Source organism: Columba livia, chromosome 17, assembly GCF_036013475.1.
Source record: "Columba livia isolate bColLiv1 breed racing homer chromosome 17, bColLiv1.pat.W.v2, whole genome shotgun sequence".
NCBI lineage: Eukaryota > Metazoa > Chordata > Aves > Columbiformes > Columbidae > Columba > Columba livia.
Window position 1 is genome coordinate 8281758 of NC_088618.1, and position 22873 is coordinate 8304630.

Genomic DNA, 22873 nt, shown 5'->3' on the forward strand with positions numbered 1-22873 from the left:
ACTTCATCTCCTTCCACAGGTGAAAATCACAGGCTGATAATACCACCCGTTCAATATTTCTAAGTTACTCAGTGCTTTCACTTTCATTCTGGTAGATTGAGAATAGCTTTTCTACAGTAAGAAAAAGCAGCAGTTCAATGCCAAGACAAACAGGATTGTACATATAGCCTGATGGAGAACTGGCTTACATCCAGCACTGAACAAGAGCACCTTAGAGGTTGCCCTTCCTGGAGCTCTCATCCGTTCTCCCTGCCCTTTCCCAGCACAGCATCAGGAGCTGTGGAGACTTCCTGACCCGGGTTCACTGAACTGCGCCTCTGAACGCACACCAGGTTCACACTGCCAGCAAGGCGAGGGAAAAACAAGCAAGTGGCTGCTACGGAGGTAACGGATTGAGGAATTATATATTCATGACGTTGTTGGGATGATTAATTTTGCACTGCAGGAACCAATGAGCTTATCCCACCTGCAGCTACAGGAGCAAGTCTCACCTCAGGGCTTGAGCAGAAAAGCTCCATCTTGCGCTGCTGAGAGCCGCGAACGCGGCGAGCCGGCGGTACAGCAAAGCGCCCGCCCCGCGGCCCTTCCCGGGCTCCACGCCGGAGCGCCCTAGCCGCGAACCGCCGGCCGGCGCCCGGGTCCTGCCGGCGGCCCGACCGCAGCCGGACGGGCCGGGCTGCGCTTCCAGCCGCGGCCGCCAGGGGCCGCCGGCGGGACAGAGCGGCAGCCCCGGTTCCCGCAGCACTGCGGAGGCGCCGCCGCTCGCCGCGGGTGAGCTGCCGGCTGGGGCTGCTCGGCAGCACCGGGGGAGAGGGGGGATGCGCGGCGGGGCGGCGAGGGCAGGGCTCCGCCGCCGGGGCCAGCATCCCCTCGGGGCCGGCGGCGACCGGAGCCGCCCACACCTGGCGGCAGCCCCGGGCACGGGAGCGGGCAGGAGCGGAGGTACGGACTGCCCCGGGGGGGCTGGCGGGGCCCCCTCTGTCCCTGCCGCAGCGGGAGGGCAGGGCCCGAGCTGCGCCACCGGAGGCCGCTCCTTTCCGGTTCTCCCCGGGGCCGCGGGGCCGCCGCGGTACGGCCCGCACCCCCATCCGGCCGCGCTGGATGGGGCCGGGGATCGGGCCCAGAGAGGCGGCACGGCTGCGGGATTCCTCCGGTGCTTCACACTGATGCTATTACACCGGTGCCATTGTACCGGGCACCGCGGGCGTGCAGCGGGGAAAGGATTTTGAACCCCGGGCGCAACCTGAGTCGATTAAATCAGCCCACGAAGTCCCCGACCTTTCTGCACACTCCTCATCGACAGCAATAGGAAGTGCAGGCAGGCTTTTGCTCCGCAAACAAAGGAAGGTTGCGGTGCTCTCACTGCAGGAGCAGGCAGGTACGGCGTGAGCCAGGCAGCCACACGCCAATCCGGCTGCTGGGCAAACTGCGAGACAGCGGCGGGCTGAGGTGGCGCAGGAGGAGTTAGTCGGGGGCTGAGTCACGGTTGGGTTCGCCCCCATTGAGCCTGTATTTTCCTGTTTGTGATCTGCAGACTGCTGACTGTTCCGATTTTCTCTCCGGTCTTTTTTTTTTTTTCCCTAGGGATGACCTCTAAGGATGCTTCAGGTGAAGCTCATAGTAACTGGAGATGACTTTGGCTATTGTCCTCGGAGAAACCAAGGCATCGTGGACTGTTTCCTGGCTGGTGCAGTATCCAATGTGTCCCTTCTAGTCAACGGAAGTGCTGCAGCAGATGCAGCCAAGCTGGCAAGGAGGTAAGCTGCTTTCTTTACCTCCTTTGTGGGCAGCCTCCCCAGGCTATCCACAGAAAGCCAAGCCTGTAAAATTAGTATTTTGTAGCCCCAATATAAACACTATCATAGCCCAGGCTGATATAAGAAAACATTTACTAAGACTCTTCATAGTAAAACCAGTGACCTGCCAACCATATCCATAATGGCTCTTTCTCTACTATTAGCCACTGCACTACACCTTTTTTAACTCGAGGCAGAAAGCCTCTTACACAACCTGACTAATAGAGTTTGTGTTTGTTGGACTTTCTTTTCCCACACTTCTAAAAGACACACCATTAGAAGAAAAGTCCATGCTATATACCCAGACCAAGCTGCTACACCTAAAACTATTAGAGCATAAAAGCAAAGGTCTTTAAATCTCATTTAATTTGATGCATTTCAGCCAGGCTGAACACAGGGTCAGCCAGGTTCATTGCAGAATCAGGGAAAGGTGCGATTCTGTGAGGGCTAAGTTATAAATCTGGGCAGTGGAAAACTTGATTTTTCCACCCCACAAACCTTCTGAAAAAGCACCTCAATGTTTCTATTAATTCTAGGCTTGATAAATCCATTTGTAAAAACTGCATACAGAAAAAGAGGGATGATACCTTGTACCTACCACCTTTGGTCCTTCATTAACTTTTCAGAGGTCGCTGGTAGAGTTGGCTCTGAAGCAAATCAAATGCTGTGTCGTTCTCATGGACTAGCCCAGCAAATCCTTTAATAGGAAGCATTACTTGTATTTAGAAGGTAAAACCCAGCTAATGCTTCAGCTCCAGTGTGGGCAGGCACTTGGAAGCAGGAGTATGTCCTGAAAAAGAGAGCAGCAGGGTTGAGAAACCATTCAGGAAAGCAGAAAAGGAAAGGAACTGTAATGGTACTAGAAGAACTGAGACCTTATACTCCAAATACAGAGGCTGCAGGGGACAGTTCCTTGAGACTTGCACTGTCCTTGTTCTCCTTGAGCATCTCTCCCTAATTTGGCTGTGATTTTAGGGGTACTTGGAAATTGCTTCTAACTTTTTAGGTGTTGGGCAGTGCAGGAAAGCCAGGGTGGGGTGTTAGTGGCAAACTGGTCTCCTGTTAAAAAGGTTAGAGGTTACACAAACACTGAGAGATGAGCTGCCTCTGGGATGATAAGGGGAGAGGCAGAAGGACACAACACTGTTGGAATGCCTAAAATCCTGTTAGTAAATGAAACAAATGATATGTAAAACATGGAGATAAAGCCATCACTTCTCTCAGACACAGAGGCACCCTGAAGCCTTTTAAGCCCCAATGCTGTGGTAATGTTGTCAGCTATTTTAGCTGTGGTCTTTAGCAGGCTTTTAAATATAGAATCCACCTGGCCTCATTTCCATAGCCAGAAAGTAGGCCATGTAATCAGAGGTTTAAAAACCATCTTTGAATCCAGGTCATGACATTTGTGCTAACAGCTGGTACTGGTGTGAAAAGCCAGGGTGGAGGGCAGGTGACAGCAGTGGCTGCAACCTGCTGCGACAGCTTCATTTTGGGGGGTAGTTTTGAAATGTAAATGTGAACGAAATGGATTTAAATCTATTTCTGAGAATATAAGCAGGGTGACTTTGGGAACATCTGTTAGCACTGAAGATCAACAGCCCAGGTTCTGCAGTTCCCTGTTTGTGTAACTCTCTGCAGCTGTGTTCAGCCCTGCCCACACATGGGGGAAGCATTTGCAGGTTTAGGAAAAGGGATTGGTCGTGTTTTAATGCCAGTCCCACTGCAGGTGCTGCTAATACACATGCACTTAATTGGCACCTGTGCATGTAAACGAACTCCTGTGTCACCCCCAAGATATTTGTTCCTCTGTTGTAAAGGCTGATGCAAACCTTTTTTAGATACAGATGTTTAACAGGTCATACTTACCAGAAGTGTCACTGAATCCTCATCTTTTGTGAAAATGGGCAAGTATCACTGTTACTTGACTGTCTTTCCACTGTTATTCCTGCTTCCTTCTGGCTTGGTGTTGTCTCCCACCCCACTGTGAATATTCAGGCTTTGCAACGTCTTGTGTTTTATGGGGTGAAAGTCTACCCTGTTTTTTTCTCCCCATGTTTGTCTTCCCCTACAGACATCGAACTAAGCAAGTTCTATATACAGACAATATATATATACACACATGCATATGTGCTTAATTAGATAGCAGACATTTTAGCCTTGACCAGTGGCATAAGTAGGGAGACTGGATCTATTATCAGCTGAGAGGAGAAGCCAGAAGCAAGTAGCTTGTTCTTTCCTGTGGTGCATTCCAATGTTGTGGAATTTGGTCTTTTGCACACATGGTGCCAGGATTGTCAGAGTGCTGGGCTGTTTCTGTGGCTTGTGGAGATTATCTGGGTGTGTCTTGATAAACTGTCTATGACACGGTTGCTTGTCACTGCAGGTCTTGAGCTCTCTCTCCTCATCTGGTCTTCAGTTAATTGGACACAGGCAAAGCTAATTAGCAACAAGACGACTTTTTGTGCAGGATAGTCCTTCTTAAGTACCTCATGCTGCTCTGCAGTGTTAGGACTCAGAATCCTTCAGAAAGGAACACAGTTCCTCTGGAATTTCATTCTTCCCTTCATTTTCACAATAATTCTCTAGACTTCTGGGTATACCATCTGTTGTGCTGTGTTTTGATCAGAAGCCTTGGCAGAAATGTGATAATAGTCAGCAGATCTTTGTACCAGCTCTGACTCAACCTAATTGCAAACCAGCAGAACCAAGCAGTAAATAGTACACCTTCCCTAACATCTAGGCTCTGGATCCTGGGCTTTTCTCATTCACTGTCACAACTGGGCTAAAAGGAGGGACCACTCACTGCAGGCAAAATAAAAGTTTCAGCAGAGGCCTGATTCACCACCAAACAACAAACCTATTGACAGCAACTGCTGGAGCAGTACAGAACCAGAACAGCAGGTGTGAGAACAGACTTCCATTGCATTGTATTTTTCAGTAACTCAAAACTTTTCTCATTGTGAGGTATGGACTGACTGCAGCTTCCTGGTTATCCATAAAATGTAACCTCAATTTTCTACTTATCGAGCCCCACCTTGAAGTCAGCCCATCTTCCTGGTGCTTATTCCAGAGCCTTTCCCAGAGACTGGAATGGTTATTTTGTTACCTGAAGTGAATAGGTGCCTTTTTCCTCTAGCAATATGGAGATAGCAGAAATAGAGAGAACTTACGTTGCTGCCATATTTTCCCTCCCTCCCTTTTATCAACCAGCTCCGTTGTGACTGAGTATTAGGACCAGATGATAATGTCCAAATACTGGATGAAGAGTGACATATTTTAGAACACAGCCTCAGTCTTCCTGGGTTTATTTTCGGTTTAAATGCTGAATATCAGCTACACAAAAGCTGAAGCCCCCACAACATCTGGGTACACTTAACAGAAAACTCTAACAAAACCACATTTAATTGCTGTCTATGTTTTCACTTCCTTTCCCATCAACACTAATTGCAAAATGTGCGTGTAAATTGCGACTTAATTCTGACCCTCCCAGTCAACATCTGACTAATCTAGAAGCGTCTCATGCTTTCTCATCACTCTTTTATCTGACTGTGAATCACAAGGCAGACGGTTCCACTGCTGAACTGTGTTTGGATTGTGGGTGGGGTCCAATCTGAAGAATCGCAGACCATATTAACTCTTCTGGCAGCAGCACTTTTTGCTGATGTAAGGTCATGGACACAGGAGCTTCAGTTGATACAAAAATATAATTAAAAAGAAAGTCACGTCCCTAAACTATGTGAAAGTACCAGTTCTTAACACTGCAGAAGCTTTGGAGTGTTTCTTCCAGCAGAAATAAGTCCTTAGCAGTAATGGAGCAAGACAAGATGCTGTTTCATGATGAAAGACAGTTAGATCTGAGAGTTTTCTGAAGAGTGTAAGTGGGGGAAAAAAAGTATGCAAATGCCAACATGGAGAAACTAAGAGGTGCGCTTCTTCACACGAAGCACAGCCTTGCTTTGGCTGGCTTCAGACACTTGGATGTTTACTGAAGCAGGATGTCTAGATACAGATATTTACATGAGATGCTTAATTGCATCACACTCAGACAGAAAACCTATGAACCAGTAACTTCCTTAGATAAGGATATAAACAGGATGCTGAAGGTGGGATCTGTTTACCCATCAAGGAAAAGGGTAAGTGCCTTGCTTACCCCAGAGCAAGCAGCCTTCAGCAAGATGATTGGGACTGGGCTCAGGGAATCACAAGTACTCCAACAGCCACTACAACTGCTCCCAGGAACACAGGGAGTGCATGGAGTCCATGCCATGGTCAGGCAGGACCCAGGGTGCTGTTACTCATCCACCCAGCTCAGAAATGTGCAAAGCTGGTGGGTACGTAGAGAATGATTCTGTATAATAACAGTCTCCAGGGGCCCTTTACTGCTAAGGATACGAATGAGCAGGGATTGCAACTGCACAAAAGCCCATTGCCTCAGCAGAGACATTAGAGACATTTGTTCAGAGCACTTGTGTGGCAAAACAAGCTACGTGAAAAGGAAGCAGTTTAGCTGATTGCATTTCCTCTCTGTATTTTATAACTAGGCTGGGCTTGATGACTCAAAAATCTTTCCAGACGGAAATCCTTGTTGCCCTTGTAGCACTTGTTGTAAAGGTGTATATATGTATATATATTTTTTTTTCCTTCCCCCCAACACATCTATGGGGTTCTTGAGCAAAGAACCACAGAGCCAGACTGGTTTTAACAGCCAACTTCTCAGTGAAACAGCTCGCTAATGGACTAACCTTAGTGGCTGCAGAAGCCACTGGCCTGAACCTCTTCTCAACAAGATCACAGGCAGCCCACCCTAATGCTCCATAAGGTACAGGAGCACACACTTGTAGACACTGTCCTCTGGCTTTATCAGGAGTGAACCAATTCTTGCTTTGTGTCTCTGCATTCTCCCGGGCAGTGGGACAGACTTGCAAACACCTAGACATGGGCCCTGGAGATTGTGGAACAGTCATTGCTGCTTAAAACATCCACCAAGATGAGTTTATAGAGATCAAGCAGATTCCTCAGTATTATTTCATGTTAGCAACATGCTGTTGCTGTGGTGCTTTTACTGCAGAAACAAAACTGTTGCTTGAAGCTTAGTGCCAATCCTTTTAATCTTAGGTGGAACAATTAGCAGTTAGAGTTGACTGGCAGGGCTCACCCTGTCCCGTCTGTAAAGGATTTTGGCCTCATACCCAATCCTCTGCCTAACCCACAACAGCTGAGCTCTGTTCTCGCTGTGGCATCACATGCTATACAAGCTGCTTGAACTGCTGGTCTCTGCTTCCATATTTCAGCCAATAAAACAGCAGATACTTTACAGCCTTTGAAAAGATGTGGGCAACCCTGAAGTATGTTTGTGTAGCAGAAACAGTCATCTGCCCTCTGAAAAAAGGGGCCCTTCCAGGATATTCCCATAACTTGACTTTTTTCCCTGCTTTTCTTTTTTTTTACAATACACCATGCCTTGGCATTGTTCTTTGGTTGCAGAAGCTATGTTTCAGTGGTGAGGCAGGCAGGAGCTAGAGTGTGTGTAGTAGTTAGTGGGGAAAAAAGCCTGTTGGTTCAGTCTTGAAGCCCAAGTCTCTGGTCAGGACAGAGAGTGATTGAACCCGTATCCCAAAGTACAGTCCAGCTAATTACTATAAGGCTTTAAGATTTGCTCATGTTTTCATCTCATTGCACTTCAGATACTCTTGAAGTGTCAGGACTGTTAGGAATAAACACCCAGCAGCAGAATATTTGGTGCTGGATAGGAGCATCATCTGGCCCATTGAGTCCAAAGGAAACACACATATTTAGGTACAGGAAAATGCTGGCTAGCAGCAGAACCTTGCTGTGCCCGCTCTTGTCCTCCTTCCTATATCCTTACAGCTCTCCCAGCAGGCTTGCTTCTGTGCATCTCCCACAGATGAGTATTTCTAAACAAGTTTCTCCTGTGCTGCATTTTGAGTTTTGGTTTCGGTCCCTGTATCCCAGAGCTGTTAAACAGTTCTTCCTTAGACGCCTTAGCATGGACAGTCTGTCAAACGAGTCAGGACAAACTCTAAGAGAAAACTATTAAGATATTCAGCTGGTGTTAGCCAAAGCTCCGAAACATGCGCTAAGGTTACAGAGTCTCCCCTTACAGTGAGAACAAGGCCAGCTCTCTCTGCACTTCCACATTCTGCACATTCCTCAGCTCTGGGGCTGGTTTCAGCCCAGGCGGAGAAGCGGCTCCAATGTTACGCAGTGCAGCGCTTGGCTCCTTGGTGTCCCACACCTGTCAGAGAGGCTTGTCTTTTCCCGAAAATAGCTTCCCTCGCAGCATTTGAGGCATTGCACAATTGGAGTTCATTCGATGCTCCTGGGAGACAACACTGAGAGGCTCAGCTGTTCATTTTTTGCCCTCCCACAATGCATGAGGAGAGTGCTCAACAAAAAAAGTCTTCCATCTGCTGATTCATGGTAACACATGAATCCTTCTTCTTGCGAACAGCAGTGGCTGTGGTGCAAATAATGCCATCAGCTGATGCTGTCAGAGTTTCCCAGAGACATGATAAAGAATCTGGGATGGACTTCTTCAAACCAGCAAAATCCCAAACCAAATGAACAAAGAAACACAAAACAAAGCCACAGGCTCTCCCTCTGCCTTTGGGATCACGCGGGGTACCCAGCAGGTCACAGAACGGAGGGGAAGCCGTCCTGCCTCAGCACCCCTTGTGCACTGTAGCTGCCTCCTGCCCTGCCACCCTGCCTGCCGAAGGGCCCCTGTTCCCAGTGGCAGCATCTTTCTGTTCTTGTATTAGCAAGGAGTTTGTGTGCACGTGTCATGTGCTCAGGCCTCATGTATGAAAACCAGAGGAACATTTATCATCTATTATACAAACAGGTCCTGCTGCAGAGAAATTGCCAAACCAGAAAAGCCAGAGAGGACCTTTCTCTCCTCAAGCTGTTGTGCTCCGTTAAGCAAACATTCCAGCTCCCTAATCACACAGTGGACTGGAAAGACATGGACTCGTTTTGTTTCACAGCGCTGTCTGTACAACTCGACTCATAACATGCTCCTTTGAGAAGGAGCAGTATCTAGCAACAGACTACACCATCCACTTGGAGCACAAGACATGGAAGAGCCAGGAAAAAGGACTTTTCAATCCTGGAAGGGCCAAAACCTGAGGACCTGAAGGAGCTAAATTACTCTGACTTGGTCCAATCCATCCTCAGTCCTTCTGTCTCCAGGAACTTGGCACTTCACTAGTGAGATTCAGCACAGAGGACAGAAGGGGAAAATCTGTTTTTTACACACTTTGCCTAAATGGAGATTGTTTTTGTTTTCCTCCTTGTGGTACAAAGGTTGTAACAGGGACAAACCATGCCCAGTTTTAGCAGCTCCATGCAGAAGTTCCAGGAAGGATTTACAGCATCACAGACTTGTTGCCTTGAAGTTAACTCTGCACCATGACTCAGACTGGGCGGCAGAGATTCAACATTACAGTTCTGTCATTTGCTTAATGGGTCAGCCAGAGGCCAGGGGTTGTCTTGGAGAAAGTTTCAAAGCATCATTTTGGCCACTGATTCTAGAGGATTTCCAGAAGTGCTAACAAAACTTAGCACAAATCTGAGCACTCACAGGTCATGTTTTTATTGTAGGGGAATCAACACCAGCACTGTGCAAGGCCGTGTGGCTGAGAGCAGCTCTGCAGATACGCTAGCTCTCTAGTTTCTTGCAGAGTGCAACTACTTAATGAATTGTACCCTTGTGATTCCTTAGCAAGGCTCTACACTTACACTGCCAGCCTCCCTGCCGTAATCCTTCATGTGGGCCAGAGCGATGCTGCTCTGTGCAGCCCAGCCCTGTCACTCAGTGATCATCTGCAGCAGTAGATAGAAACCTGGCTACTGCCAGCAATTTCAGCTGCAGCCTCTTGGACCAGGAAACCCTTAACCTCAGACAGTATTTACACTTGCAGCCTATGCTGTTGCCATAACAGCTGCCTTGGGCACTGTTTATATGTGACAGGATTCTACTTAAGGGCAGCTTTAGAAGTTGTCAAGTAAAACTCAAATGTCTCATAAATGTACCATCTTTAATAGTGTGAACAACTCAAGGGAATACCTAGGAAGGGCTAATGAAGTGCTTTAGAAAAGGCTTGCAAGGCCCAGATTTTTCTGTTAGTCGCTAGTGACTGCAGGGCAGTTACCAGCAGCATGCAGTTACAGCATTTAGTGCAGTTAGAGCATTTTAATGCAGTTACAGCTTTTAGCCTCAGAGTCTCGTGAACTGGCCCTTGGCAGACTGCACAGGTTGTTACCCGGAGATATTCTGCTCTGGTTAGTGTCATTCTGCTTTCCTTTCTGGAAGAACAGAGATACAAAGATGTACTGCAGTGAGTAGAGCACCGCTTTTTAGATCAGTCTAGCTCTTCCACTGAAATATCCTGCTTGGATCACAGTAAGGGAGGTAGAGGTGCAAAGCTTAACAGATACTTCATTCTTGTTACAGATACAACATCCCAATAGGCCTGCATGCCAACCTCTCCGAGGGCTCTCCTGTATGTGAGGTGCTCAAGACTAATTCTTCTCTGCTCAGCCAAGATGGATTCTTCCATGGGAAAATGGGATTCAGAACAGCTCTATCAAAAGGTCTCCTGAATATGTCAGAGGTAGGAGAAAGCCACATAAAAATATGCAACTTGCTTTCCTGATAGAGATCAGCCTGCACTTGTCTCAGCACAGAACAGCTGAAGAGCTTTCCCAGGTCTCAGTTGTGACTTGGGCAGCTGGAGCTGTTTTTGAGTCCTGGGCCTAATTCTGCCAAAGGCTCTGCAGCCTTTGAGGACTCAGTCCTCCCTGCTTCAGTGCCTGCATCCACTAATGTCCTGTTAACTATGTATTAGAGGGGGCAGAAGCAGCATTGGAACAGATATTTAGAAAGAACCTAGAGATCAGTAAAGGGAAAATGCCAGAGAAGTGCTAAGTAGGCAGTAGGCTTTTCATTGCCTTGTGAGAGGCTTTTGGTCTCTAGAGAAAAGACTGTTTTTGCCCCATGAGCAAGGATGAATGTGTTTAGGTGACCAAAACTGCCTATAGGATATGAACACCCATTTCCCCATTCATTTTAAAGGGAAATGAGTATTCAGATATCCTAAGTATTTTAGAAAATCCCAGTATCAGCACCATCCACATCACCAGTACCATAAAGAGACCCATGCCTAGGGGAGGTTCTGGGCAACCCAGCAGCACCCCATGTCTGTTTATACATCACAGCACTTCATGCCGCCCAGCAAGGTCTGCGGCAGCGCTGGGCGCTCCCCTGCTCTCAGCCTGCTGACAGGTCTCGCTCTGACTCTCTGCTGTGCAGGTGAAGCAGGAGCTAAAGGCCCAGGTGGAGCTGTTCCACGAGCTGACAGGTCACCTACCTCCTCACATGGATGGACACCAGCACGTGCACGTCCTCCCAGGTAAGAGAGGCCTCCTCTTCTTCCCAGCCCCAAGCAGGCCAGCAGCTCAGAGGGGAGGGACTTCCCTTGCCACAGGCTCCCTGTTTGGGCAATAAACCTAACCGTAAGATACTTGCTCTGCAATTGCAGTTTGAATGTTCCCACCTGGGCCCTGGGGACACAGTCCTGCCCAGGCCCAAATTGGCTGCTTAGTGACCTAGGTCGTCCCACAGCAGTACAAGGTACAAATGGCCCAGGTTACACCTTTTCCTCCAGGCATCCTAATTCCACGTTCCCAGCCACATGAAAGGAGGCAGACCAGGGCCAGCAGCAGACTGGCCAGTTTAAACTGGAATGCTCAAGTTTGCAAGTCTGGTAGCTCTTTCAGGTGCTACAAGAACTCCATCCTGTCAGCTGTGTTTCCACATCAATCTGTCTGCACATCTCAGCATGCTTTGGAGATATGAGCAAGTATCTTTTGTCCCTGTTTTGCAAATAATGTCATTGTGGTACAGAGGTGGGAAACTGAGTGAGTGAAAAAATAGATCCAGATTTCCCCACTCCAGCACTCAGCTGCCTCTGGATGCCATTGCTCTTGGCAATTGTCACCGTTTAATGCAGGGTGACAATAAAACATGGGAGATGCTCTCTGTTAACCCCCTCCCCACTAAGGAAAGGCAATAGGAGAGCAAAGAGAGGCAAAGAGAGAGAGGACTTGCAAGTTGGAAAAAGTTTAAAATGTTTTACTAATGCTACTAATGAAATAGAAAAAATAATACAAAATATACAAAACCAATCTTGAGTGCCCCGGCACAGCTCAGGCTGCTCCAGCAGCTGCAGGGCAGGCACCCGCAGGTCCTGGGTTGGACTCTGTAGCAAACCGAAACTGGATTCAAGGATGCAGGGTCTGTCACTAGGCCTCAGGTCACAGGGACAGCAGACAGGGTCCTCCCCAGATGCTGGCCATAGTTGAAGAAGAAGAATGAGACCCTTGTGATCGCCCACTTTTATATGGTCTTATGACATGGATGGGATGGAATACTTAGTTGGTCAGTTTTAGTCACCTGTTCAGTTTGCCACTCCTTGCTTATGGGACGTGCGTTCTTATCAGCGACCTTGCATACTATTGCTATGTCTACCAAAACATGTATCCAACTTCAGAAAAGTGCAGTTACTAAGAAGAACTTAGCTGAAAGGAGAATTCACTAGAAGATAAACTGGTCTTGTTTTCATCAAAACCAGGACAGCAATTTACCCTCACAACAAATCTGAAAATACTTTCAGCAGAAGACAAATGGGATTATATTTTCTTACACATGGAAAGGAAAAACATCTCTGTGCTAACAGCTTGCAGGAGACATGATGAGCTGGTTATCTGATTCCTGACTATAGTATCTCTGTTTTCACTTGCAGAGGTCAGGCACATATTTGCAGAGGTGTTAGAGGAATATGGGATTAAATACACACGAGTCCCTATAGAGCCAGGCCTTCATAACTGTGACTGGATCCCTCCATCCCTGATGGACTTTTATCTGGGAGTAGAAGAAGATTCTTTTAATACAGTGGATGTGTTTACAAGACATGGAATAAGGTAAGACAGGCATTACTCATCCTTTTTGTAGTAAAGCTTTAAGATCTTATTGGCTCCTGATAGGATCTTTTAGAATGGAACACAACCTTTCTCCTTCCACTTTGGGGCTCACAGAAGGTTCAGGAGTACAAAAGTGCTGGAGGCACTGGGTCCTACTAAGAAGTTTTGTTTGAACAGGGATGACTCACTTCTCACCTGAAAGGGATTGTTCTTTTCTGGGTATGTTTCTCAGCCTTTCTAGAGGAGCAGCATTAGCCAGGCGGGAGGCTGAAGTGCTGTATCAACACTGGAATTCTAAAAGTATGATCTAGGGAAAGTTTTCAAGAAACAACACTTCACCTCCCAGGAGTAGTGGAGAAAGGGTTTTAGGTGGCAGGAAAGAGACTAATTAGAAACAAGTGTTTGTTATTAAGAGGAGAAGCTCAGAGAGCTTGCAGTGCCACAGCAGGGATCACTGCTCTAAGCAAACAGACTAGTCGGTGTCCTGCATCTCGGGGGCCAAACCCCAAAAGCTCAGCCCTTCCCCCCAGCAACACACTTTTCTTAAAAGCTCAGACAGTGCGTTATGGATTAAAGACACGTCATCTGAGACCCTTGCAGTCACCTGTCCTTTGGGACAGATTTAATTTCATTCTCAGTCTTCTGTAAAAGTTCTTTTCTTGGATTTTTTTTCTTTGTATTGATTAATCTTAACGCTAGCAGCAGGAGGCTGGAATTCCACGGTGTTCTTTCCTGCTGGAGCACACAGACCGTACCCCCATTTTTGAGTGACAGAAGGGCACAGCTCAGAGTGGTTCATCATCAGAGAGTGACCCTCCTTGTGCGGCAGGTTCAGGACAGGGACAGTGCAGGGGTTCAGCCGAAAGCCCGCATGCCCCAGGGCTCCCCGCGCTGCCGGAGGGGCAGGGGTGCTGTGGATCTACCTCCGAGCAGCCGCTGTTCCCTCCTCCCATCGCTCTGGCCGCCAGGAGGAACCGGCAGGACCACCCCGGACCTGCGCATTTGTACCGGTGTCACCGTCCCCTCTGCGGGGCAGGCGAGGAGGGACCGACTCTTAGAGAAGAAACGTGTTACACGAGGAAGCCCTGGAGAATGAGAAGAGCGGGGACAGCTGAAGTCACAGGGAAACCAATTCTGCTACTCAATTTCAGCATCTGTGTGAGGAGGTGCTGAGTGCCCGGAGGTCAGTTCATGACACTGGGGAGCACAGGACTGCCCTTCCTGCGTAGCGACAAGGCGTTAGCAAGTCAGTTTACAGTTTAAAAAAGTTAACTTGCTTTTTTTTTTCCTAAGTCCTGCAAACTCTCCTCAAGAAGCACTGAATGTTCAGCTGAGCTCTTCCTTAGTCCTGCAGGTGAAGACCCCAGTCTTGGTTTCTTCAAAAACCCATCTCATTTTGCCCTCACAGACACTTGCAGAGCCCTCCTGGGCCTGCACACACCAAACTGAGGTTTGTAGCCAGACTTGAAGAAAGAATCATGTTCAGCTACATAAGAAAGAGCCTCTAGCTGGTACCCTGTCAGCTCTGTGGCTGTTAGTAGTAATGTTTTGTCTTTTATTATGGTTCTTTGATACGCTCTAGCAGAATGATTTGTGGCAGAGTGGTTCCCATTTTCTAGAATTTTTGTTTGTTTGTTTCCACTTAGTCGAGGGTTATTATGTGGAAAAGTTTATTATTCAGGTTTTAATTGGCCTAGCAATAGTAAGTTATGTTGCTAATAATGCATTTCTCAGTTTAGCTGTGCTCTTCCCTTTCTGCCAACTAAATGCACCTCTAGGATCACAGATGCCAAGCAACCCTTGTGCTTTGACACAGAATATGTAAATATAGTAATAAAATTGGTACTGGGGCTTTGTCGGGACTTTCTGTCAGACTGAAGAACTGCTGCTTTAATTAGTGTTCTAGTTTTGATAAGGAGAGAAAAAGCATTAGTGACTTGTGGTTCTGGTTTTATTTTTGTTTATAGTTAAGTTTTACATCCCCTCCTACCTAAAGCTGTAGGCACATTTTGATTCCTAATCCACTGGACATAACACACTCTTTTCTTAATACTCATCAGTATTAATATCAGTGTTCCCTCCTCCGGCTATAGGTGGCCAGACATTTACATAGGTTTGAGTACCATGGGCAAGAACATGTCTGTCAGTAACATCTGGAGCGCCATCGACGCTGCCATCGCGGATTTCACAGCCAAGGCGCCCTCACCCGCACACCCGCCACCGGAGAGCAGGACAGTTACCATTGAGCTGATGGTGCATCCAGGGTACCCGAGCGTCCCGCCCGTCGGTGGCTGTGGGGAAGGACCAGACGATTTCTCACAGTCCTGGGAGCGCCTCCACGAACTACAGACATTAATGAAGCCAGAGCTGCAGAGCCACTACAAAACCAGGAACATTCAGCTTTGTTCATTCAAAGATCTTTAAGTATACACACATACGTTTATTTGTACTCTGAAGATACGCAGTTGCTCACGTCCAGAGAAGCCAGACCACAAGTACCAGTGTAAATAGCTGCTGGTACAGCTGACAGGAGCTGGGAACGGCATTCTCTGCTCAGAGCAGCCAGATCAGGGGTTTAGCCCAGTGGTCTGTGCAGCCCTGTTGCACATGCAGCCTCTGCCAGAGTCATTACAGCTCTTCCGATTTACATTGGCTCTTGGCATTAAGCCACCAGAGGAAAGTAACAGCCACAGCCCTTCCAGAGAGGCTTTTCTTGCCCCCTTATATTTTTTTTTATGACATTGCAAGAACAGCAACTGTTGACCCATCTGCTGTTTCAGTAACTGCTGCATGCGAGCGCTCACCACCAACTGTTCCTGCGCTGCCTCCCACGGGCCCCGCGCGGACGGCTGCGCACCAACTGCGAGCAAGTCTTCCAGCGGAGAAGGTCCTTGATTTGTCCATTGTCCTTTCGGTCATCAAAGCATCTGAACTTCAACAAGCCCTGGTAACACTGATACCTTTAACTGTGTTCTTAACTGTAGCCCTGTCACTCACGGATAATGTTTACATGGGAAAGAAGTAATTTAGATTGTTTATACTAATTTTCTGTGCAAAAGTGATCTATTTAACAATACTTTTTCGTTAACCTTTAATATTAAAAATGTCAATAAGATCATAATTCTTTAAATGAAAAATAAACTCAGGCCTTTTCTACTGTAATGCTCCAGGAGGCTTTTGAATTTAGTTATGGCAGAACAAACTAAACCCACTGTGACCGCCTGCGGGCCAGCTCTTTCTGTCACTTAGTGGGAATTGTCTGAGCTTCCCTATAAAACATCTGAGGAAGTTTTTGTTCTGTACAAATATGAAAAACATCATCGAGGATGCTTTAGGAAATATTTTTCTAGGTTCTTTGCTGAAGTGTCACAGAGTGAATTTGATGGGTGCCAAGTTTGTTAAAATAAAAATGACCCACCGTACTGTGCAATTGCTACATCTCAGCGAGCTGGGGAAGAGCAGAGTGAAAACCAGCTGCAGCTCCAGAGCCGTCAGAGCCGGGAGTGCCATCTAGTGACTGGGGATCCTGGAGTCACAGCGCTGGTTATCTGAGAGCAGATCTCAGCCTTTCAGGTAATGGGACTGTGTTTTGATAGGTATTTTTTAATCTTATTTTTAGCATTTAAATTGCTCCACGTTCTAACCAATGAATTTTCTGAGCAGGACGTTACTGTTATGCACCTTTTGACAGCTGTGTGTGTTTTGTGGCAGCCGGACACTGCGAACACGACAGCAGTCTTACCTCAGTTCTCTATTGCAAACAAGCTAAAAAAATAATTTGCAAATGCCATACTTTTAAATGAACAGCATTAAAAGGCCAAATTTTCTTTTAAATTCAAAGTAGTTTTAAATGGAGAAATCAATAAAGAACTACTAAAAGACTTCTAAACAAGGAGCTTTTCAATTGCGTAAAATCTGCAGAGATAACGAAGAAAGTTTCTCAGTGGTTCTGTGAAAGCTTTAAAGACAACACTGGGTTCAAACTGCAAACACGTTCAGACCACAGTGACCCAGGAATGTCTTTGTAGCAGGATAGTTAAAAAAAGAAGTCTAAACCCCAAATCTCTGAAAATAAAACCATGCCACAAAGCCTTTGAGAGCAATTTTTATTAGGGTAGCAGAATGGAATTGCATAAAGCCTGTACCAGTACTCCCGGGTGTCAGTTCAGCAGTGTGTTGTTTTTATTTTGGGTGTTAAACTGAATTCAGTGAGGCTTAGGGAACCAGAGAGAACAAGAGCTTGATTTCCTGAGTTAACATAGGACTTTTGTTCTTTGACTTTTTTCTCTCCTCAAACTCTAACCGTACAGTACAGCATTCGATCTCCGTCCTCTTTCAGCGGGCTGCCCACAAACACGAGCCATCGCTTCAGTTACCTCTCATAGCTGAGAAACTGAACTCTGGAGAACACGCAAAGGGCTGACAGCAGTATCTGTGGGACCCTTGCAGATGGGACTGGGACGGCTGGTGCAGCTGAGTTGTGCACCCGTGGGAGCTCCTGGATTACACGGCCCTTCCCCTTCCCTTCCAACAGCCCCCGCTCGCACTGAGGCAGAGAAACGCCGTCCACAGCCCGAGAGGCTTACAACCAGGAACTACACCGTGTGGTAGCAACGAGCGATGCAAACTAGCACTACAGTTTTGTTTTAAATAGAATTTGGAGAATGGCAAGTCGCGTGCCAACAGACATGATCAAAAGGTACAGTGACTCGTGATGCAGAAGTTACACACCTCAGTTTGACAGGTAATTTGGCATTACTTTATTATGAATCCGAGTGAGCGTGAATGAAACAAAATCAGTACCAACTTTCTGCAAATGAAGACACAAAGATGTGAAAATTTGGTAATTGACAGTGCTCTCACAAGCCTGAAAACACTTAGGAAATGCAAGTTTCCGTAAATAAGGTGAATGTGGTTTAACGTTATTTACCTGCCAAAGAATCTGTCTAAGAACACTTAAACATAAAATTTCTTAGCTCCCTAACTTATAAAAAATTTACTTTCAACAGAGGTGAGGTACTGGGCTGTCATTGTGTACACTAAGTCGGAGATGAAAGCCGGATGAGAGGGATGAAAGAAGAAATAGCAAATATACAAGACATTAGAACCAAAAGAGACCTACCGCTTGACACACTAGCTCTGAAAGGTTGCAAAGGCAGAGGCTGCATTAGAATCGAACTCAGGAGTACAGACAACCAGCTGGGTGTGAGGGATTGTGTAACTCCCCACACATCAAAACGATATGTGCTCCCAGACACCTACGGATTTCTGGAGATAAATCCATTTACTCAGTGACATACCCAGGCCTGACGGGCGGGAAGAGTCGGCAGTTTGACTGTGTGGCAGTTTAAGTGCGGAGCTACGGTCACGCTTTAGACTGGGGAAAAAGACAGGCAGGAGAAAAGCAACACAGACACAGTAACGGCTGCTCGGTTCTGAACAGAAAGGGCTCTGCAGCACATGCAACGGGAAAACAGCTCTGCCTCATCAAGTTAGAGTGATAGAATGATACTTGCAGTGCTCATTAAATCATCTAACCTGTGCAGTTTTAAAACACAGGAACAGTAGCAGCGAAGTGTCCTCATTACAGGTTATTGCTTAATCCCGTTCTCATACCATTTGCAGTGAGAACTGTACAGCAGCTGGGCTGGGAAAGGGCACGAGCGCCATCCCATAAACCACAGATGCTTCACGTGCATTCTGATGAAAAAAGGTTCTAAGATGACTTGCAGCGCTGTCAGATTTAGTACTTGAATTCAGAGTTAGCATTTCCAAAATACCGATTTTTAACTCAAAAAACAGTTTATCACTTTGGTACCTCCTGGTCCCCAATCTCCGCAACTCTTCTGACCTGCTGCAATGTTGTTCTGTGCACGTTTCCCGAGCTGCTCTGCATAGCTTATTAGGAGTAGAAGTGAAAGAAGTTTGTCATCACATTCCAATACTCATTTGCTACAGATTTTTTTTTCCAAAAGGACATAAGCCATATTTTAATTCAATGACGCAGACAAAAACTTGGGTTTCCCCGTTTAATAAACATTTTGTGGTAACATCAGCCAGATTTACATAAGACCTGGACATTATTTCTGATTGTTTTTGTGGGGTTTGTTTTTAATTATGTTACAAACTGAAGTTAAGGGGAACTTGCAACAAGTCCCACAAAGCACAGTGCAACATTTAAAAAGAAAACAAAACTGCCAAACACTCAATCATTTCCTGCCAGAACTGGGATATTGTTTCTAAGACATCGGTTTGGGGAGGGGGATAAAATTCAATGAAGAATTAAATGAACTTAAGATAGTGGGAACTGCAAGGAAAAATAAGAAATGACAGCCACAACCTTTTCAATTTAAGGGCAGAATATAAGTCTAAGATATTTCTGATAAATTCTGACGAGAAAAAGAAAACAGCATACTTTAAAGTATATTGAAGCAGTGATTTTTAAACAAAGAAAGCAGAACTAGAACATCTTAAATTTTAATCCTTTCTTTGCAGGTTACCTAGCCCACTTTTGATTAAGAAAACTGTAGAAAGTTAGTAACAGCCACAAGTTAACACCGAAAGGTGGCACTTGTCAATTTTCCAGAGAGTCCTGCTTTACGGGGTGTCTCAAATGCACTGCTCCGATCTTCTAGCATACGTTGCTGACATCAATTGTGTCAGATTTTAGTCCACTGGTCGCTTTTCACCATATTTCTTTGTAAACTCTTCAGCGTTCTTACAGAATTTTTTACGGTCCTTAGAGTATTCTTCAGCTAGGTCAGCCCGGAGGGGATGCTCGGGCTGTGGATCATTCACCAGCGCTATGAGGGACTGGATTACTGTCAAGAGAAGCGTAAAGACCGTCAGAGACCAAGATGGTTAGTTTTTAAACATCCAAACATAAGCAAAAGTCCCCAGTAAGTAAGAGCTTTAACTGCATTTAAATACATCCCCGTAAATCTAGGGTCTTGTCAAAAGCAGAGCATGAATAAGCTACAGCAATACACTAAAATTTTGTTCAATGCCTGTGAATGAACACCAGAAAACCACGTTTGTAAACCAAGGCAACGTAAATAGACTAAAATGCACTACAAATCATCTCCCACGTACCTGGCATCCTATCTGAAATATTCTCCTATGGCTCAGAAAGAAACTAAGTTTCACAGACAAGTTCATCTAAAAGGAATTGGGTAAAGATGGAATTTCCATCATGAAGCATTTTTTCCTAGCACCTGTGACAATGATGCAGTTGTAACTGTGCCTGCTTTTGGAAACTATTTTTTCAACTTATTTCTCTATGACTCTTACTCCCCTGGAAGCAGCAGACAGTTCTTCCCTTTATTCTAAACCACCAAACACATTCTCTAGTAGCGACACACCAGGCAAACAAATGGAGAAGAACTGCCAGGCGCTCTTCACTCCCCTGTTTACAGCCATTTCATCAACGTTCCCCTGTGACTTTCAAATGAAATGTCATTCCTAAAATAACTGAACTGTGCTTGACAATCACGCAGTGAACCTCGCACACTACAACGACATTTATTGCTGCATTTTCCTCACACGCTCACGACCATTTAAAGCCAGACAGGTCACAACAAGCAGTTCTCATACCCATCCCCTGAAAGGTAAAAGCAGAACTGGGCAAGTCTACAGAAGGCAGGAACACACAAAAAGCATTTCACTGTACAACAATATGAATAATATTCTGTTTGCGGTAAGTTTGGGCTACGCAGAGTAATACAAAGCAGCACCCCAAGAGTTTTAAAGCAAGTACAGCAAAACTCTGTTAACTTCAGGCGTTGCACAGCGGAGCACACAGAGAACACCTGACGCCTGCAGCAGCTGGCAGCAGGGAGCTCACAGCCCAGCAGAAAGCCAGTCTGGCGTTGGTTCTGAAACTGCTACTTAGCAGTTGAACTGGATTCTCCCTAATGTAAGTTCTTACAACACTTATCGCTCCAGTAGATGGTACAAGAGCAGAGTGGCTTCTGTCAGAGCATCAGCGTGTCCATGCTCACACTCACAGGAATGGGGAACATTCCTCGAAACAAACACTCAAAATCCAGAGAAATACGCCTGTCGCTATAATGCTAAACAGGAACATTTCCTGCTACAAATCAGAGCTTAAACTGCAACAAGCTATCTAAGGAATGCAGAATTGATGCTAGGGTACTCCACAGTCACCTTCCTATGACAACAGCCATCATAGGAATGACTACTTGTGAAACCGGCATCAATACTGCAAGTGACAATCACTTTTTCCTCAGTAAAACATGCTAAAACATCACAGAAAAAGTGTTACTGTGTTATTAAGGTTATTTAGCACACAAGCCAGAAAAAATTAGGATTGTCACAAAAGGAGTTGCCTCGATATCCACAGCATTTTAAAACTACCCTGTCACAACACTGTTGTAATATTAAGCATAAATTAATAAAAAGTACAGCAGTAAGATGCATGTCTAGTACATGAAAGGTGAGTTAATGATTTAGGATGAACCTAACCTCCCCACTTTCTTGACACCTGACTGATCAGACCTATCACTTTGATGCTGTACGAAAGCTGCGTTATCTCCTTGAGAAAGGCACAAGTAGCAAACAGACTGAAGTTTATTTTTCAGTGGAGAAGAGATCTGGAGAAAAAGGAATAGACACTTATGTAGGGTTGTGATTATCCTGTTGCAGGTTGACACAATGGTGCAGTAACAACAGAAGCTGACACTAAAATGCTGAGGAAAAAAAAAGACACTAGACCACAAAACAGAAGAAATGGAAATATTTGCAATTTTTTGGCATCCAGGGTTTGTTCCAAATTCTGATTTTAGCGCAGTTTTGATTCACTCAGATAAAAAGGGAATTGCTGTGCCTCAGGGACACACTCTCTCCTGCAGGCAAACAATCACTTCAATAGTTCCAACTAATGCCAACCTGCACTTCAAGCCAGGCAGAGACATGTTGTTCCTCTGCTTAACTAGAGAAGGCTCATAAGATTAAGACAATTGCTACGGTGTCAACAGAAACCTTCCACACACCGTTTCCATTTTATCTCTCCCAAGGATCTTTGTCCTGTATAATCTGGGCTAGATCAGTAATAATTCATAAGATCTTCACTAACCTGTTTGAGTTCCACAACTTCCTTTTGCTGCCACCTCTGCTCTCCCCACATTCAACTGCTTGATCTTTTCTCAAACAACTACAGGCCATTCTCCTATTTTGTCTTTGGGGCAAGATCACGCAAACTCTAAGTAGTGTTATTAGTGTACAGAAGTACACAGAAAAAAGAAATCTTAAGTACAGCATTGCTTACTATCAGGAGTGGAGTTCAACTGACAACAGCCCCTTTAAAGAGGAGTCTGGAAAAAGGAAACACTTCCTACAGAGCGAGACACTTCAGTGTCACTGAAGCTCTTGCACTGGACTAAACTGCTGCTCATTTGAATTAATATTATTTAAAAATATGCAGTTTTTGCAAGCATGTTTGCTCCTTCTATACATACAATAATAAATGCTTAATGCTTAATATCAAATTACCTGCCAGAAAAAGGAAGTTCTCACCCCGACAACTAATGGAAGCAACAGCAAAATAAAAAACCTACTTAGATTACCATCTGCTACAGAACCTGATGGAACTTTTTTCCTTAAAATATCCAAATTATTATCCAAAGCCACTCTACACAGTGAGTGTCACAGCAGCGATGTTATAAGATCTAAGAGTTAATTGGTGTTACGATTTCATGTTTCGTTTATGACTCCCTAGATATTTCAAACCATATGTTCAAATCACTGAACCGCATGGCAGAGATGATAAAATACACAGAGCCTTGAGGTTTTAGACCCTTTCTTACCAATATCCAGGAAGGCACTGAACATGTCTAGGTTATAAAGTCACTGTTTACAAAGAAACAAAATAACACGCCCCACAAATTACCACCAGAATGTTAAAGCATGCCGAGGACACCACCTTAAGAAACTCTTCAGTCGGGAAGAGCTTTGTGGTTTCGCGGGCTGGAAATGCCACGTGTCAGTGTTGTTACTTTACCTTCCAATAACAAAATGAGATTCCAGAAGAGCTGCACACTGTGCTCACAACACGT

The 22873-nt window shown here is 45.7% G+C and overlaps 2 protein-coding genes across 6 annotated transcripts in view; one reads left to right on the top strand and one right to left on the bottom strand.

Moving 5' to 3' along the window:
- On the top strand, positions 1–18194 carry YDJC (YdjC chitooligosaccharide deacetylase homolog). Of its 5 annotated transcripts, none has more exons than XM_005515171.3 (7): positions 1–384; positions 1585–1757; positions 10273–10432; positions 11131–11230; positions 12623–12800; positions 14894–16373; positions 17111–18194. In XM_005515171.3, the coding sequence occupies exons 2-6, from the start codon at positions 1600–1602 to the stop codon at positions 15222–15224; spliced, it is 927 nt and encodes a 308-aa protein (XP_005515228.2). In that variant the 5' UTR covers positions 1–384; positions 1585–1599; the 3' UTR covers positions 15225–16373; positions 17111–18194. The 5 variants fall into 5 exon arrangements, with proteins under 5 accessions (XP_005515228.2, XP_064889161.1, XP_064889159.1 ...); XM_065033089.1 differs by lacking the exon at positions 1–384 and adding an exon at positions 618–771; XM_065033087.1 differs by lacking the exon at positions 1–384 and adding an exon at positions 755–942.
- UBE2L3 (ubiquitin conjugating enzyme E2 L3) overlaps positions 17537–22873 on the bottom strand; it is an 18122-nt gene continuing 12785 nt past the window's right edge. Inside the window, exon 4 of the mRNA XM_065033092.1 lies at positions 17537–19621. Coding sequence (XP_064889164.1) covers positions 19467–19621 — 155 coding nt within the window. The 3' untranslated portion in view covers positions 17537–19466. The remainder of the gene's footprint in view (positions 19622–22873) is intronic.